The 18,644-nt window shown below is 33.7% G+C and overlaps 1 protein-coding gene across 2 annotated transcripts in view; it reads left to right on the plus strand.

Annotated features, from left to right (window-relative positions):
* LOC106468193 overlaps positions 1-18,644 on the plus strand; it is a 94,104-nt gene that overhangs the window by 69,492 nt on the left and 5,968 nt on the right. For both annotated transcript variants that reach the window (XM_013928605.2, XM_022396511.1), the window contains exons 8-10: positions 1,299-1,404; positions 3,837-4,017; positions 17,278-17,492. In XM_013928605.2, coding sequence (XP_013784059.1) covers positions 1,299-1,404; positions 3,837-4,017; positions 17,278-17,492 — 502 coding nt within the window. The remainder of the gene's footprint in view (positions 1-1,298; positions 1,405-3,836; positions 4,018-17,277; positions 17,493-18,644) is intronic.

Here is an 18,644-nt window from a genome sequence, read left to right on the forward strand (position 1 = left end):
ATTCTTACTTAAAATGATTTTGCACTCAGAAATTCGGGACTTAAATACGGATTTGATGCACGAGAAAATAGTGTATATTGGACGTGAAGAAGGGAGCAAGTTGCACGTGGGGAAAAAAACGCGCCTGATTTAAATGTCACACTTAACGCTCACATCCTTTTAATTATGTTTGAAATTATGAACATTGCTCAACATCATGAAAATTAAACCTTATTTTCAATAAGCAATCCTGAAAAATATTTGGGGGTGCTTAACTTTTTTCCAGGTGTATATATCAATACCGTAGAATTCCACTATAATTTATCAAGCTTAGTAACTAAGCTGTATTTGGGTCTGAAAAAAATATGAAATTTCAAGCAGACTAAAGACACAACCTACCTCCTTGAAATATTGGTTTGAAAGAATGAGATGGCATTCTAACACATGAAAATGGTTGAAAAAGCCACTAGGGGGACATTATGAGGTCTCAATTGGTTATTTACACGTCATATATTGAAGTAAGTGTATATAAGTGGAAAGAGGTGAGTGGAGCCACTGTGTTTGATTCAGTACGTGAATGATATCTCAGCAAATAGAAAAGATATTAGGTTATTATTTTATATTCTAGCTTGTCAATATCGGTAATTTGAGTTCCTTATTTATACGAAAGTATGGACTTAGTTCTGACTTCACAAACATCTAATTTGAACCAGTGCTGCATTCAACATACCACGTGACAAACAAAAGTCGATGTTTATTAGTGTTGTTTAATATTTACTTTTAAATTAAATAATTGAATAATGTATAGTACTAAAATTTGAATTATAATCTACAGTTTGTTACCAAACTTATTGACATAGATTCATGAAATAGTAGTGAGTCAACAAACACAATGACATGGCCTTTGACCCATGACTCATCTGGAGAGGATTAAGTGTTCTTAGCAATGCCTATTTTGATTTTGTATTTATACAGCTTTTTTTTTTCTATTTTTTGTATTATTTTTATCATTTGTGACTTTGGGATTGAGCCTGCTTTTCTTTTATTTTAAGTTTAAATGTCATATGTTTCTGTGGATGAGGATTTGGCTTAAAAGTATGCTTACAGAGGGGGAAACAAAACAAAGAGCTCCACACCTAGAGGTATCTCCCAGAATTATGACATTCTTAACTTCTTTCACTGTTTATTCTGTTTTTTACACTGTAAAAACAAATTTGGTAATGAATGTGCTTTATTTTTGTACTAGTACTTCTTTTAATTACATTATTACTTGTCATATTTTTAGAAAGATACTCATACTCTATACTTTTCCTTTTTAGGTTATTGAAATGCATATAGCTGAATGGTTTTTGATACAGTGTAGTAATGTTACCGTTTCTATCTTCAAAGAATCCTCACAATCAGTTAAAATGTGGAGAAAAAATAGTAAGATGCTTTATGTTTATTTATTTGCTTTATATTGCAGTGTAGTGCAAATGTTATCATGATTTGAACAACAAATGTACCAGAACTAGTAGTCCAGGTGGTTGAAAAATATCATTTCTTCAACATATACACATTACTAATATTAGTTCTGAAACATTTATCTTTCTTGTTATTTATCGTATTGCTCAACTGCATGAAAAGCATAATTTTTTTTTTTTTTATATATGAAAGTATATCTACTATATCTATATATGGTACCTTTGAATATTCTGAACTGAGAATTTCAGTCTTTTTGATTGTTTCTTATGTTAAAAAAAGTGAAAATAACTGGACAGATTTGGCTCAACATTGGCATATTTATTTATGGTATGTGTCGTCAATGGTTTAAATATTCTCAAGCAGAAATATATTTTTTCTAGGATGTATATTATAAAAGTAGTGATGAACATTGATAACTGTCCTTGGCATATTTTATTTTTATATGCAGTACATTTGGTTAAACTAAACCACTGCCTTTTGCACATACCCAAAACCAAGAAATCATCATGTTATCAACAGTTTTCATGTAAACCAATAAATACATATAAATGTTTCTCATTACTAAGTACATTAAGAAAATTGGCGCACACACACACACACACACACACACATATATACACATAACTCTTGACAGTAAATATTTTCACATTTGTTTCATTAAGATAGTTTCCTTAATTGTTTATGTATCATAACTTTTTCAATTTTAAATATAACAACTTCAAATTTTGTTAGCTGTTACTAATTTCTTGGATATATTCAAATACATAAATTGCAATAGTAGTTAAACCAGTTGCACATGAGACAATAAGTTGTAATATAACACTGAAAGCAAAAGCTAATTTATAAAATATGACAAGTATAAGTAAAAAATTTATTGCTAAATAAAGCTACGTAGGACTGGCCACTGATCTTGAAAAAAAGAATGAAACAAGATAGGGATGGAAGTAGACATACCACTTGGTTGGCTAATGATCACATAGTATACTAAAGCTGTCACAAATTTATACAGAGAATCAAATCCCTACATTACTGGTTTCCCCACTTTGTCTATTGAAAGCTTGGTGTTTGAATAAAATCTCAGCTTTCATCATTATACCTTACCTTTAGTTAACTTTAGAATACTATTTTTATAACTATTTTACAATAGAGTAACATTTTACGATTGTAAATTCTGATTCCATTTGTTTTGTCAGGGAGGAAGCCAGTATTGTAGGTAATTTATTCCCCATGTAAAGTTGAAACAGCTTAGCCTGCTATGTGATCATTAGTTGATCAAGTGTTAACTCCAATTCCATCCCTGTCTTGTTTGATTCCTTTTTCAAGTTCAGTAGCCAGCCCTACAGAGCTTTTTTATTTTGCAATAAATTTTTTCTTTATATTTCTTTGTTTACTTTTTTTATAAGATGGCATATGTTGGTTAATAATTTATAGAGTGTATTCTAAAGCTTTATATATTTTGCATAGAATAATGATAAAATAGGTTGTCAAAGATTGTGAAGACTGTTTTGCTCTATCAAATGATGATAAAATTATAGTTACTGCTAGAACTAGATAGATGCAAGGCCTGTTGAAGAAAGATGATGAACAAAAATAGGAAAACTTGTTTTTGCTATTTGCCAGTTTTCAACTTTGGAATGCTGTGTATAACTGGAAAGTGACATATACACCAGAGATAGAGCTATAATGCCAGGTAGCTCTTCATATCTAGTTTCTGATGTCATGTAGAGAAGAAAATCTAAATGATCTTTGTATTGCTTCCGTGCCATCCCTACATAGAGAGTGGTAGTGCACTCTCTGATGAACATCGTAATGACATTGTTTACATTTTTGCACCACTTTGGTTATTGAGTCCTAGCTAACTAATGCATTCAAGTGCTGATTTGTGAAGGATAAAGTGATCTTACACTGTAATGTCTGTCTTAATGCTTGAGTATTATATTGAGCCAGTTAAGAAATGATTATTTTAGCACAGGAAAAATCTCAAAACAATAGAATGAATCTGAACACTTAATAACAAACTTTTTATGTAAAAAATAAGCATATTTGATATATTACTAATTATTTGATGTCTTGTTATTGTGGTTTTAATAAATATATGAAGTAGAGCATAATCTAGTTTTCAAGCAATTTAAGTTACGAAAACTGTTTGATATTTCTCATCAAGAATTGCATATATTAGAAATTCTTCAATTTAATAAATAAATATTTCTTTCTTTCTCTTGTATTGTGAAGCTATCACACACACATATTAGGAATGTAAGTTAACAAATTTTAAACTTTTTTATTATAATAATATTTGTTGCATAAGGCTTGTAGTTCACCAGTTTCAGTGATGGCTACTAGGGCATGAGTGTTGTTTTTTAAGTAATCTCTAAACTATAATTTTGTATTAGAAACTACAACTAAAGGAGTGGGATCGTACATCAATGAGATAATATTGGAGATCTTAAAACCCACAGTGGAAACTCTGTCTTTGCTTCCAGTATCTTCTCAGGCAGATATTGTAAGAGCCACCATTAAAGCTATCATTCAGGCTTGGCAGTCATACATGTACAGCTGCAAAATATGTTTCAGGTAGTTGATATTATCATTTATATCTAATGTTTAAAAATATAATAAAGTTGATTAAAAATGTAAAGTTTCAGTTCCAGATCATGCATGTTTGTAAGTTAGTTGACAGTATTAGACAAATATTAAGTTTCTACATACTACAAGAATCTAGCATTTGTAATATGTTGTTACTGTCCTTCAGTATAGGTGCAACAATATTGGCTTGTATTCTTCTTTCATATTTTTTAAACTGTTGCTATCCTGATGCTTAGAAAAAAAATCAAAAATTACATATAGAAATTAAGGTTTCTGTTTTCTTGCAATAGTCTAGTCTTATTATTAGGTTTGATTCCAAGATGTATGGGTCCAATATTGTATTTATTTTTATAACAGTTTTGTATAAAAGTCTCATCACGGAATTTGTACTCTTAATATTAAGAATTGATAAGTTTCTCCAGTATATGTGTTGATAAATTAATGCTGAAACTTAATTATTCAGGCCTTCTATTAAAGTTTTTTTTTTTCTTTTCAGCTGACTTTTGTGATTTTGCAAGTTTTTGTACTTTTCTGTGATATTCTATATTGATGATGATTATTATTATTTTTTTCCAACAATAAAAAAATGTAATGAGTCTGTTATCTAAGGACATCAGAGCTAATTCTTGGTACTTGTGTAAACACAGAAGATAGCCACCTTGCTTACTGTTAATTTTTTAAAATAAAATTAAGCAGCTAAGGCAAACACTGTGCTGGTCATATATAATTAGTGTTTTTCTCTTGTATTGCAATAAAGTGAACATGTCTAAGATATTATAAGGTACTTCAAACAATCTATTAGCTTTGAAAATTGATACAAACTTGCAATTCTAAGAGGAGTGGTATCACTTAATTTTGTCTATTCAAGATTGGCCTCATTTTTTATAAGTACCAGACTCACTCAGATTCATAATTACTGTTCATCCTAAGGTCAACTAACTATCACAATGTTTTCCATTTCCACAATACTGATGAGTTCTCAGATTTATCAGTAATGTCTTCTTTTATGTGAGCAGACAACTACCTGATGGTGAATTCTACATATATTCATCAATATAGTCATAAAAAGTAAATTTGTAAATGATGAATTATCAATTGCAGGCTATGTTCAAAATTGAGACAAACTCTCTCTTTTTTTTCTATGTATTATTATTATTGACCTACTAATAACAACATTGTTGCTATTGGTTTCTTGTGCACATCAAGGTAGACATTTTGTTCTATACATTTTACTAGTATTATCATCAGTGAAGCTACTTTTAAATTTGTTGCTTTTCAAGAAAACATAAGGTATACTAATTTTTCATGTAAAAGGAATAACTACTTTCAAGCCTGTAAGTACGATTCACAATAATTTCCAGTAATTTAAGTTTAAAAATTGTAGGAACTAAACTATCAAACTGAGTATATATATTCTGAAAAAATTTGGTTTATGATGTACACTTATTTTAAAAACACCTTTTGGATTTAATTCTAAAGTACTCAAATATGGGGGTGTAAGCAGTACCTCTGAAGGATGACATGTTGTACTTTATGGAGTAGTTGATCCTCTTTGGTCCCCACCAATGCAAAGCTGTCACCTGTGGCTCCAAGTAGCTGTTGTATCTGATCAATGGCCATACCCTGGAAAATCACCTCTCCTGATGAGGGAAACCATTGGCCCAAAACCAATAGTAAATAAGGGAATGAATACCCTAGCATATGAAGACTGTTCTGGTGATCAGAGTGGAAGAGACTACTGTATGGTTCAATGTCTTGAAAGGCAGAACAGAGGTACACTATGGATTGCAAAAGAATGGCATGGCACAGAAAATGCCATGACTATACACTGTGACCAAAGAAACTTCCAGTTGTAATGGTTCTCTATGCCACTGATCCTTAGTTTCTACAGAAGAGAGAGTTGAATTGTCTCTATGCATTGCAATGATATTCACACTTTAAAAATATTCACGCACAGGTTCATGTATTACCTCTTACAATATTTTTTTCTTCAAGTCCTGCAGTGAAGGGCAAGTGGTGCAATGACAGATGGAGACAACCCCTGGCTGTAGTAGCTACAAACCTCTTTGTAGGTGGCCTGGAACACCAGTCTCTTGGCTCTGAACTTTGGGCAGTAGAGAAGTTTGGCAGCATTCCAGGCAACTGAACAGCTCTTTTTATTTTATATAGCATTGCTCATCCTTTGACAAGGAGGGGTCTAGAAAAGGTGCATGGAAAATGTTCTGTCCTACAGCAACTGGCCAGCTTATTCACTATGTGGTCAAAAAACATGAAGAAAAAATTTATGTGAGAAGCATGGAACATTCACACACTTATGGACAAAGACAATATCCTGAAACCAGAGAGATAAACAGTACTTATTGCAAAAAAACTTGCTCATTATAGTATTGACATCGTAGAACTTAGTGAAACTAGGTTAGTTGGGGAAGTCTCCATTGAAGAACTTGAAGGCATTTACACTTTATTTTGGAAAGGAAAAGCAGGAAATGGAGATGGAATACATGGAGTCAGCTTAACCATCAAAACTTCCTCTTGATGGGACAAAGGTCCACCTCTAAAGTTCAGGGTTTGATTCCCAGTGGTAGACACAACAGATAGCCCAATAGGAATAAATAAATGCCTGAAGACATTCAGGTTCTCAATGAACTCTATGCACAGTATTACCATCATCATTGTCTACACCCCTACATGGAACAGCATTTTTACTCTGATCTAGATGGCATCATTAATTAGGTCTACACCTACTAACCATAAAATTGTCATATTGAGTAACTTCGATGCTGAAGTTGGCTAATACAACAGAAATTTGACTGGTGTGATGGGAAAGCATGGAGTATAAAAGATGAACAGTAATGGGCAGCAAGTGTGCAGAACACATACTAATAACCAACACCACATTTTGACAAGCTGACAAGTATAAAACTATTTGGAAACATCTGAGGTCCAACCAGTGACACGTGTATTGCCAAATGCTGACACATTAGAGCTGCGATCAAACTTGATAATTATCCCCTTACAATGTAAATTCTTAAAAATGACAAGGGTAGTTTTCAGTACAGCTAAATTTAAATGTCTTGATTCTTATGATGAGCTAAAATAAGAGTTAAAAGAGAAACTCATTCTCTACTCGTAGGAGAAGGAATCCCTATCTGAAAAGTAGAATCAGTTCAAAGAACTGTGGAAAAAAAAAGCAAAATCTGTGCTTGGGCCAAAAAAGGTAAGTCCATCAAGATTGGTTTATGAAAATGAAGAAGAAATAACAAAAATCTTAATGAAAAGCAGAATGCCTTCATGAAATGGCAACACATTCAAACACCAACCATAAAGAAAGATTGTTTCAAAAACTTGCAGAGAATGGCCTAAATCCAACTAAATAAGATACAGAATGATTGGTGGATGAAAAAATAGAAAAAGAGATCCAAGTTTATGCACAAACCAAAAACTTTAAAAGTTCTTTGATGCCTTGAAAGCCATATATGGATAATCAAAGTTGGGTACTACACCATTATCATCATCAGATGGTACCATGCTCATCAAGGACAAGGCAGGTGTCACTTAACATTAGACAGAACATTTCAGTAAACTACTCAGCAGATCATCTTCAGGAGACCTAAAAGCCCTTGACCAAGAACCTCAACAGCCTATCCTGATAATGATGGGATTATGGCTGAGATATATAAAGCTGCTGACCCAAAAATCATTGAGATCTCTTACAGCATGTTAACCCTATGGATACAGATAGGGATCAGAGGATATGTCATCACATTTGTAGACTTATATTCAAAATTGTATTTAACTTTTATTTTATAAATGTATGTCAGTAAGTTTGGCATCAAATTGTAGATTATAACACAAATTTTAGCATTATAGATTAGTAAGTTTCTTAATTTGAAACTAAATATTACAAAAAGAGGCTAAATATTGATTTTTGTGTATCACATGGTACTTCGCCTTCAGGGTTTGGACGCATTGCATTTTATGATGCCCACAATATAGCATCTATAGTTTATGAATTAGAAATTCAACTTTTGATATTGGCAAGCTAGAATATAAAATAAGAACATCCTACTTTTCTATTGGCTGAGATATCTCAATATTTAGTGAATCCACCATATTGGCTTTGCCCACCACTTCATCATTAGAGAACATTTGTTTATCTATGCCTACTTTTGTATACCAATAACTTTATAACCATTTGAAAGCTCTACATTTCTTCTACTAAATTCTGTCAGCTCTTATATCTTTGCAAAGTTTAAAGTATTAGGATCAAGGCTATTTACTGAATAGAAATTATTTTTTTTCTTAAGACCCAAATACAATTTAGTTATGAAGCCAGTCAATTACATTGGATTTATGGGGTATTGGTATAGTGACTTATAATTTTTTTTTGTATTTCAAAATATATATATATATATATATATAAAGTCTAAAAAAGTTATTATTTTTCTATCTCCACGTGTGAATTTGGACGAGGCTTACGATAAATGTTTGCAAGTACGACTCACGAGTGCAAACGAGGACTTCATAGTATTGCAAGTAGTAGAGAACATTGTTTTCCAAATATTTTTTATTTACTGTTCTATGTTTTAAGAAAAATAATTGACATTTAAGTATTTATTTGAAAATAATTATAATATATATACATATGTAATGTATGGTAACCAAAATGTTACTGTATTTTACAAAATACTGGTATACCAGTGCTAAGAGTAATAGATTTGTACTTTTTTTTTATTATAGAGAAGTTTTAGAACATATTATTGTACATTCAAACAGACTTTTGTATACCAATAACTTTATAAACATTTGAAAGCTCTACATTTCTTCTACTAAATTCTGTCACTCTTCCTAATGTACTTTATTGCCCACCTTCCAGAAGATGGAGTGAATTTACAGATACATTGGGTTTGCTCATTAATAATATTAAATTGAATAATTCTGTATTTTTGGGGGGTAATTTTAAATTTTTTTCAGTATACCCAAACTACAACTGAAAGAAGTCATGCACTTGAATTAAACAATTAGATGTTGGTAATAAATGCAAACTCTTGTTGTACTAGAGTTGTTGGGACTGCAGTATCAACACTCGATAATATTTTTACAACTTGTTGCAATGTAGTTCCAAATATAATCTGTTGTGATATTTCTGGTCACTATGCATTATCATCATCTTTTATTGCCTTGTCAATTCTTCCTAAATTTATAGCCATTCAAAAAAAAGACTTGTTAATGCTGACACTCTGAAGAATTTTATTTCTACTTTAAGTTTCGTTACCTGGAACCATATTGTAAATGAAGAATCTGATGTCGATCAACTTTTTCCTCATTTGAAAAACATTATTGCAACTTGTATAATTTATCTTTTCCATTTGTTGAAATTGTAAAATTAAATAATGCAAGGTGTCCACCTTGGATGATGATGATGACATTATTACATAAAATTAAAAGAAAACAAGGACTTTATCATCATTTTAAATAAACATGTAATCTCTGTACCAAAATTAAATATTTGAAAGTTAAGATGCTTGTTCAGCATCTAGTATCTGACCATAAGGCCAAATATTTTGATAAATGTTTCCAAAAAGAAGAAACTTGTGACATATGGCAAACTATCAACAAAGAACTAGATAGGAATAAAGAAAGTAAAGGCAAAATCTCATAGATTTGTAATTTTGTACTTTTCATTTCCCACCTCAGCAGTGCAAAAGTACTTGAAGATATTATAATAGCATAATATATCGATATATCTAACTTTAATGCATGTTGCAGAGTTGAGCACAATGAATAATGTCTTTCATTTGTTTTTCGTCTACATTCATATGTTGAACAAATAAATAGAAATTTTATAAAATTTCAATGGAATTCGATTGATTTTGATGGAGATTTTAGCTTTCAAAAAGTGCTTGTAAAACATTCTGATAGTGCTTAGAAAGTCCTTGAAAAGTGCTTAAAATTTATATCTGAGCAATTCAGTATGAACCATGCATGGAGCTTTTGGTTTCCAAAGTCATAATCTCTCCTTCTCTCATTGCACTAGAGGTTCTCTCTCTTTTGGAGACTAAGTCTTCCATTGAATCCCTTATCCCTTGGGGTTGTGCACATATGCATCATTTTCAATGGACTCTGCATGAGCAGTGGAACCTTGCTTAGGATCCCTTGGACTCTACCATTTACCTTCCTCCTTCCCTACAGATTGACTTTGCCTGGTGGCTTGATAAAGCCAACACCTTAGCAGGTGTTCCTCTTCCCTTTTCTAATCTGGACTTTCATCTCTTTACAGATGCATCCCTGATGGGGTGGGGGGCGTACTTGAACTCTCAAGAGATTGTAGACTGGTGATCTGATGTCGAATCAACTCTTCATATCAATCTCTTAGAGCTGCATGTTGTATATCAAGCTTTGGATTATTTCCTTTCAGTGATCTCAGGGTGTCTCATCATGATCCATTCTGACAATTCGACCATTGTCTCTTGTATCAATTATCAAGGGGGCACCCAGTCTCATTCTCTCTGTTTTCACACACTAGACCTCCTTTTCTGGGCCAAGTCATGACAAGTTCATCTTATTGCTTGTCATATTCTGGGTGCTCTGAATCTTGTTGCCAATTGTCTTTCTCAGCATAACAAGATTCTCCCAACAGAGTGGTCCCTCAATCCTTGGATGTTCAAGTGGCTATGGTCCCAGCTAGGCACTCCCTTTCTGGATGCTTTTGCCATACTTTTCCTGTTCTAGTCTTTCTACATCATACAGCTCTGGCTGTGTATGCATTCAGTAAGGAATGCTCCAACCTTTATCTTTATGCCTACCCTCCTATTCATCTTCTCCCCTGGGTGCTTTCCCTTATTCAAATCACTCTATGTCAAGCTCTTCTCATTGCTTTGTATTGGCTGGCTCAACTGTGGTTTCCTCTATTTAGTCTTCTCCAGTCCTCTTCTCCCCCTCCTCTCTCATGGTCCCTTCTTTTTCAACCACATTCATCTCTCACTCATCCACTGGCATCCACACTCAGGCATGGGTCTTGTATGGTCCCTTGTGAGACGCTCCTGACTCTCTTCTTGTGTAACTTTCCGTCTTTCTCGTTCTGTTTGTTCTTCTTCCCTTCTTGTTTATTGATGTAAATGGCACATTTTCCTTTGTTGGTCTCTTCTTCATGGCTTCTCCCCTTCACAACCTTCTGTCCCCCACCTTTCAGAATTTTTCATTTAGCTCTTTGACCAAGGTTTGTTGCTTTCTACCATTGTGAGCTATATGGTGGCACTATTAAATACTTTTCATTTTTCCCATTCTCATTGTGTATTCTCCTTACCTGTCATTTTCCGATCCTTTCACCTTCTTCATCTTACTGTTCTCCTGGATTGGGATCTGAATGTTGTTCTCCGTACCATTACTTTTTACTTCATTTGAGCCTTTAGCTTCTTGTTCTTTGTACCATCTTTCCCATAAGACCTATTTCTTACTCCTTTTGCTTGCAGATGTCATAGGTTGGATAGATGTTTCCCATATCATTTACCATTGTTCCTATATTCTATTTTATTCACACCACGCTGTTCTCCCCAAAACGTCTGCAGTGTGTGAGGGAGAGAGTTCACTCACCCCCATCTCCCTTCCACCCATTGCTTCTCTTTGTTCTCATTCTGATCCTAATTGTCTGTGTCTTATGCAGGTGATTCACTGTTATGTGTCCTGCACTGCTCCTTTTTGCAGTTCCCATTCCCAACTCTTTATCCCTAGAAACTCCTCTTCTACCTGAGATCTTTCTTCCATTCCTCTCACAAGTTGGTTCTGACAGCTTATCTGCCTGGCATATACTTAATTCAATGTGGATTTTTGTAGACTTTTTCAGGTCTCCTCTCAGCAAATTCATCACCTTTCCTTCTCTCTGGTAATTAACTCACTTCCATCCTTTGCAGGCTGGCATATGGACTACTACTCATACTTTTATGAGTAGTACTTTTAATACTACTCATTACCTTCATCATCTAGCCATTTCTTCTTCACTGGGACATCATTTACCACCCACTGCCATTCTCTATACCCTTTACCAGCTCTGAATAGGTAAGTTTTCTATATCTCTTACCTTTGCAGAGGCCCATTTATGCAGTGCCTGCCAGGTTATACTTAGGCTTAAATCTGCACCATGTGGCCATTCAGGTCTGACACGCTCACTGATGAGATGGTGTGTTCCTCAAAACTGCTGGAGTTTTCCTTGCAGTGTATTGCTTCCTAAACAAGGCTTGATCCAGACTGTACTGAGTCATGGACTATCATGAGTAAAGCAGTGTCAGGATTGCTTCCCAACCCTCTGGTCCTAGTTGAATATACTGTAACTGACTTGCTTTTACAAATAGGGTTTTGTGGTCACCTATTGCACTGTCTTAAGGTGTTGCATTCCTCTGGGCTTCTCAGTATGCTTTCATTCCCCTCTCTAGTGGAGTGTGGGAGCCCTTGCCATTTACCAGTTCCTAGCCACTGGGGTGGTGGACTATGGAGAATTCCTCCTGAGTCTGACCAATTCCATTCTGTAGAGAGTAGGGTGGTGGTATTCTGTTAGTGTAGATGGTGTGAATCCTCTTCATACTGCAGAAAGGATGAAAAATTCCCCCTGCCACCTGCTGTTGGACTGGAGATGGTCCACCTCATGCAGTTCACTCCTCCAGCTGGCTTTTCCTCCCTCCTACTGCTGCCCAGATGTCGTTTCCAGGTAGTTTGGTGTTAGATCAGTACTGGACCAGACAACATAAGTCCTCACTCATGTGGTTGGTTGGGACCTTCCTCTTGGACTGGATAAAAAATTCCCACTACCACTATGTTTACTTTCCCCCATCTTACCATTGCCTGGATGTTAGGTTCCTGGGTGGCCTGGTGTTGGATGTCTAATGGGTACGCACGCATGAGCACTTTCTAGAATGGTGGAACAGAAGTTAATTTTTTCCTTTTGCTTACTGGTATGGAGGTGAAGGTTATTAGGATCCTCTTCCTTCCATGAAATGGATGAAATATCTTAGTGCCATTCGGTTTGGACTGGAGATGACCCACCATGTAAGGTCTGACATCCAGTTTCCATATGGTGTTTCTGGACTTGCTTCTTTTCTGCCGGACTTGGCAACACATTTCTTCAATACGGGTGAAGAGTATACCCTGATACAGAAGGGGGTGTGGTCTCCTATGGGTGTACTCTTATACTTTCATAGTATAAGGTATCATGCTTCATGGGTTCTCTTCAGGCACTTTATGAAGGAGGCTCATTGGTCCCTCCATCACTTGAGTGTGGGATTCTAGCATAGTATTATGTGAATACTGTATCAGAAGTTAACATTTGCCAACACTGAAAATGTATTTCCAATAGATACTTACATCCTCTCACACTTCCCACCTGTCCTCCTCACTTAAAGTGCATTTTTTCATGCCTAATCTGGAAGTGATGATTGTACACTTCAGGATAGCTGGATTCAGCTGTTCTAGGAGGGTGTGTCACACTCCTATTGGTAGAGAGTTGTCGCATGCTCACTTGCATACTATAGGCAGTAATACCACCTGGAAACACATTAGTTTGGGTGGAAGTCTCAGGGCTAGTGGTGAGCAGAAAATTTTGCATGTAGAAGGCAGCACAAGTTCAGGAAAGCTATTATGTGAGAAGATGCAAGTATCTATCGGAAATACTTTTCAATGTTGAAAAATGTTAACATTTGGTTGATTGCTTGATATTTGATGTAGTAAAAGTAAATTTTCAGCTGTCTTCTCTTACAAACCCTGCTGTATTTCTCCTTAGGATGAATATGCAATATCTCATAATCAGGGTAATCTGCTAAAGTTTTACTAGCACAATAACGTGAGATACAATACCCTCTGTTAAAGTAAATTCACTCACAGTGCTGACTAACTGCACTAATGCTGATTGAAAACACCATAGCAAATACACCATGACACTAATTAATAATGAATATAAATCAACACATGTAATAAAGAACATGTTAGACATAAAAGACTGTGTATGGAAAATCATGTAATACTTACATCATGTGTTAAGTTATGGAATTTTGTTTTCTTTGTGAATATAATAATATACTATTTTATGAGATGGTCTTACTTCATTAAAGGGTAGTGTATTTAAGAACTTATGTTTAAGCCGTGAGAGAAATTCTATCAAAGATTACCTTTCTAAATATGTTCTTGTCTCACTACATTTTTGTATTAAATGTTAATATAATAATTTAAACTGTGTACTTGTAAAATTTATGTTAATGAAAACATTGCAAAGCATATTAAAAATTTTATATATCTTGTGAAATAGTTGTTATATGTGTTTATAAACACATTAAGGTAATTCATGGCGATTACATATTTAATATATTAATATGTATTTATAAAACAATATAATATTTATTAAGTACAAACAATAAGTTGCATTCAGACTTATGCCAATTTAGAGGACTAAAGTTAACAACTAGAATTAATATTTTTTGTATATGGTAATGACAAACAAAATAATCTTTGCTATGAAGTAAATAATACCTAGAAACATGCTTTCTACACAATAAATTTAACAGTGAGTGAACCAGCAAGATGGAAACAGTTATTCTCTTATGAAATAATATTTTGTTTTAGCTGCTCAGTTAAACCCTACTTGTCTTGTTCTAATATATGTAGTTAGCCATTAATGAGAAGTACAGCTGCCTTGTTATAGTGTAAGTAGTTAGCCATTATAGTGAAGTATAGATGCCTTGTTCAAATATAGGTAGTTATTAAGGGTAAGTACAACTATCTTTTTAGCCATTAAAGATCAGCATGGCTATTTTTTCATAGTACAAATAGTTCACTGTTAGTGAAGCAGAACTGTCATGTTATTATATAAGTAGTTAGACATTAAGGTGAAATAGAGCTATCTTGCTATTATATTAGTAAGTAGTTGCAATTAAAGTGAAGCACAGTTTTCATTTTATAATATAAGTAGTTGTTTGCTATTAAGGTGTACACAGCTATCTTGCTATAATATAAGCAGTTATTGGCCATTAAGATGAAACACAGTTATCATGTTATAATTAATTAGCCATTACAGTGAAGTACGGATATCTTGTTGTAATATTAGAAGTCAGCCATTAAGGTGAAGTACAGCTATCTTGTTATATGGTATTAGTAGTTAGCTATAAACGTGAAATATAGTTGTCTTGTTCTAATGTTAAGTAGTTAGCCATTAAAATGAAGTACAGCTGTCTTGTTCTAATGTAAGTACAGTATTTAGCTATTAGGATGAAGTACAGTTGTTTTGTTATAAGTACTTACTAGCCATTAAGGTGTACACAGCTATTTTGCTATAATATAAGCAGTTATTGGCCATTAAGATGAAGCACAGTTATCATGTTATAATTAATTAGCAATTACAGTGAAGTACAGCTATCTTGTTGCAATATTAGAAGTTAGCCATTAAGGTGAAGTACAGCTATCTTGTTATATGGTATTTATCTGTTAAAGTAAAAATAGCTGCATTCTTTAAACATGTGGATCACAGCTGGAAGAAATGTGTTTTTGAAACTTGTGCCATAAGACTGATAAAATATATCAAGTTTATGTTTTCTTTGAGCTCACAATGTAACTTCTAATAAAACAATACTTATAATCAGTAAGTATACTCAAAACAAAACTATTAATTCCATTATTTGTTACCGTTTAAATCTGTCCTTTCTAAACTTCCAAAACATTACAAAACCTACTCACTCATAGTTTGAGGTTTTAATGCTCGTGGTGGAATTTGAAGCAATTATACTATATGACACATACATCAGACATATTACTAGTTTTGTAATTTTGCATAATGGTAAATGAATGTGAAATAGTTTTTATATGTTATTATCTTATAAATTAGAAATTTATTGCTTACATACTTTGTGTATGGTAATAACAACTAAGATTTTATTATTAGATTCATAAACTTTCACTTCTATTATTATATTTAATCTCAAATACTCCATTTGTAGTATATTTGCTAGTATTAACTACTATGATGCATTTATTTAGCAGAATCATTTGATACATCATGTCCTCAAGCATGTGTATACTTAAAACTTATGATTTTGTAAACATATATTTAAATTTAATCTAACATCATCTAGGTTTGCATGGTAATGATTGATTAATTATCAGGTTTTATCAATTTTATAGTCATGTAAAATTGCATTTATAATTCCAAAAACTGTATCTTTAAAATGTATGTAAATGTTCACAACAAGAGATTAGTTGTTTACTTTATTTGATGTAGAAAACGAGGGTTATTTCAATGTATATTAAACTCTTCATTTAACAGTTCTTTTATATAGTTATATTCTATAACAAAAATCATATCTATAAAATGTTTCCTTTTTTCAACTGAAAAATTTAGTTAGAATAATTTTTATCATACAGTGGAACAGTTTCATTAATTACCTTATTACACAGCTGAATCTAACTCCAGTTAGTATATTCTGACATTCTCCAGTTCTTTCACTAATGCCTGAACTTGTCAAATTTTGTGTTATATAGTCTGATTCTCACAATCTACAGGCATAGTAGAATTTTTGCTCATCTTTCTTTAGGATATTTCATTACAAAATAGAGAATACATTGTTGAAAATTATGTCAAACATGCATGCAGTGTAAATATTTATCTAACCTCATTACATGCTCTTTTAACCTGTTGTGAACAATTTACTAAACTTGGCAATAGATGCTACTTTATTTTTTCACTAAAATCCACTCAAAATTCTTAGTGACATTAGCATTTTTGGTTTGATGAATTTTAAGATATAGTACATTCATACATCAATGAATGAACTTCAGAATGGTAGTATTATTTGTGGTTGTTCACAGATTGAAATAATAATGTTTTCTGTAACAAACAAGATCACTTTTCTATAGTAAGTTTTTTTTTTCCATTGAAACTGTCAATTTATCTTGTATTTAAATCATTGTTCTGAAACATGTAAGATCTCATTTTTATGTAATTTTTCTAAAACAGATAAATTTGAAATGTTGATATTATACAGGACCAGGAATTTGTAGTTTCGTTTCTTGCATTCTTCATAATGTAGTTTAAAATTTTGCCTGTTGTGTAACATTAGAATGTCTCCGAGTTATTACCCTTTGCTGACTTGGGAGAAGTGGAAAATTTTTGTTATTCAAAAGTGTAAATGCACCTTTTGCAAGAATATCAAAGACTTCATCAAATGTTATACTGCTTACAACTCACTCTCATAATGTAATAAGTATTTTCTAAAGTGTTGCAGGTGGTCTTCAACTGAAGCAAGATCTTCAATATATCTGCAACTGGATGTGGAAATCTTCATTAAATTGTCAAGTTATTGAAGAAGTCATGACCTGTGAGAAACTGCTCAAATTTTCAGCTTTGACTGATTTCCTAGCTACTCCTGAACACAGGAAAGTGCCACTGATTAGCAGGCAGAATCATGTTGTTCCTGTCTCTCTAGAAATAGGTGGGCTTCTTAACCAGATTTTGCAAAGTTAAAATGCAGTCTTTCTTTAGAGAAAATAACTTGAAATCACTACTCATTGTAATTAAATGTGTTTTATTCATTTTATAATGCTTTATTTGTGTGATATTCCATATATATACATATATATATATGTACACACACACACAGCATGGTCACAAGTAAATAGACACCACCTTTTCAGAAAAAATGAAATTTTTCAGTCATATTCATATGAATTGATATATTTATAATTTAATTAATATCTAGTAGATCTTCCTTTCGCTTCGTGGAGTTCGTTGATCCTTTGGGGCATTGTGAGAATCATCTCATCAATTTTAAATTGTGGGATTTTCACCCACTCTTGCTTCAAAACTTGGAGTAGATCGCTCTTGCAAGTTGGTTTTTTGGTTGTTTCTTGACTTGCCGGTTGAGTATGGCCCAGAGGTTTTCGATGGGGTTCATGTCAGGAGATTGGCTCAGCCAGGGTGACTTCTGGATACCATTTTCTTCCTGCCACTTTTGAGTGTTTCTAGCAGTGTGACACGGTGCTTCATCTTCCTGGAACAACGTTGTGTTCTTGTCCACGAAACCCGAGGAATAAAGTGGCAAGAGTCCTTCCTCCAATATTTCGACGTATTTCGCAAAATTTATCACCAACCCAAACAGCTCCCCAAACCATCACGCTGAAACCACCATGCTTCACAGTTGGCTGCAATCTGTTGAGCCAAAATTCTTGGTGAGGCATTCTCCAGATCCATATCCTTCCACTGATTAGTGGTCTTCCAAAAGTCCAGAGGCTTGGTTATCACATCACTTGCCCACTTCTTTCGTCTGACTATGTTGGCAGGTCTTAATAAGGGCTTCTGTCTAGCTGCTCTGCAACGATAACCCAATCTGTGGAGAATCCATTGAACAGATTTCGGGCTCATCCCACCAACTTTGGCCACTTCTGCAGTCGTTAATCTGGGATCCATTTCAATGCTCCTCTTGACAGCCCTTTTTGTCCTCTGTGATGGACCAGGACGACCTGGACGCTGCTCAGTTGTTTCCTTGCCGTGTTTCCTGAACTGCACGATGATTCTGTTAACTGTCGAAAGTGGGATTCCCTAATTCTGCGAAATCTGCCGCTCACTTATTCCACCATCTGGTTGA

This window comes from Limulus polyphemus, unplaced genomic scaffold (assembly GCF_000517525.1).
Source record: "Limulus polyphemus unplaced genomic scaffold, Limulus_polyphemus-2.1.2 Scaffold2910, whole genome shotgun sequence".
Classification (NCBI taxonomy): Eukaryota; Metazoa; Arthropoda; class Merostomata; order Xiphosura; family Limulidae; genus Limulus; species Limulus polyphemus.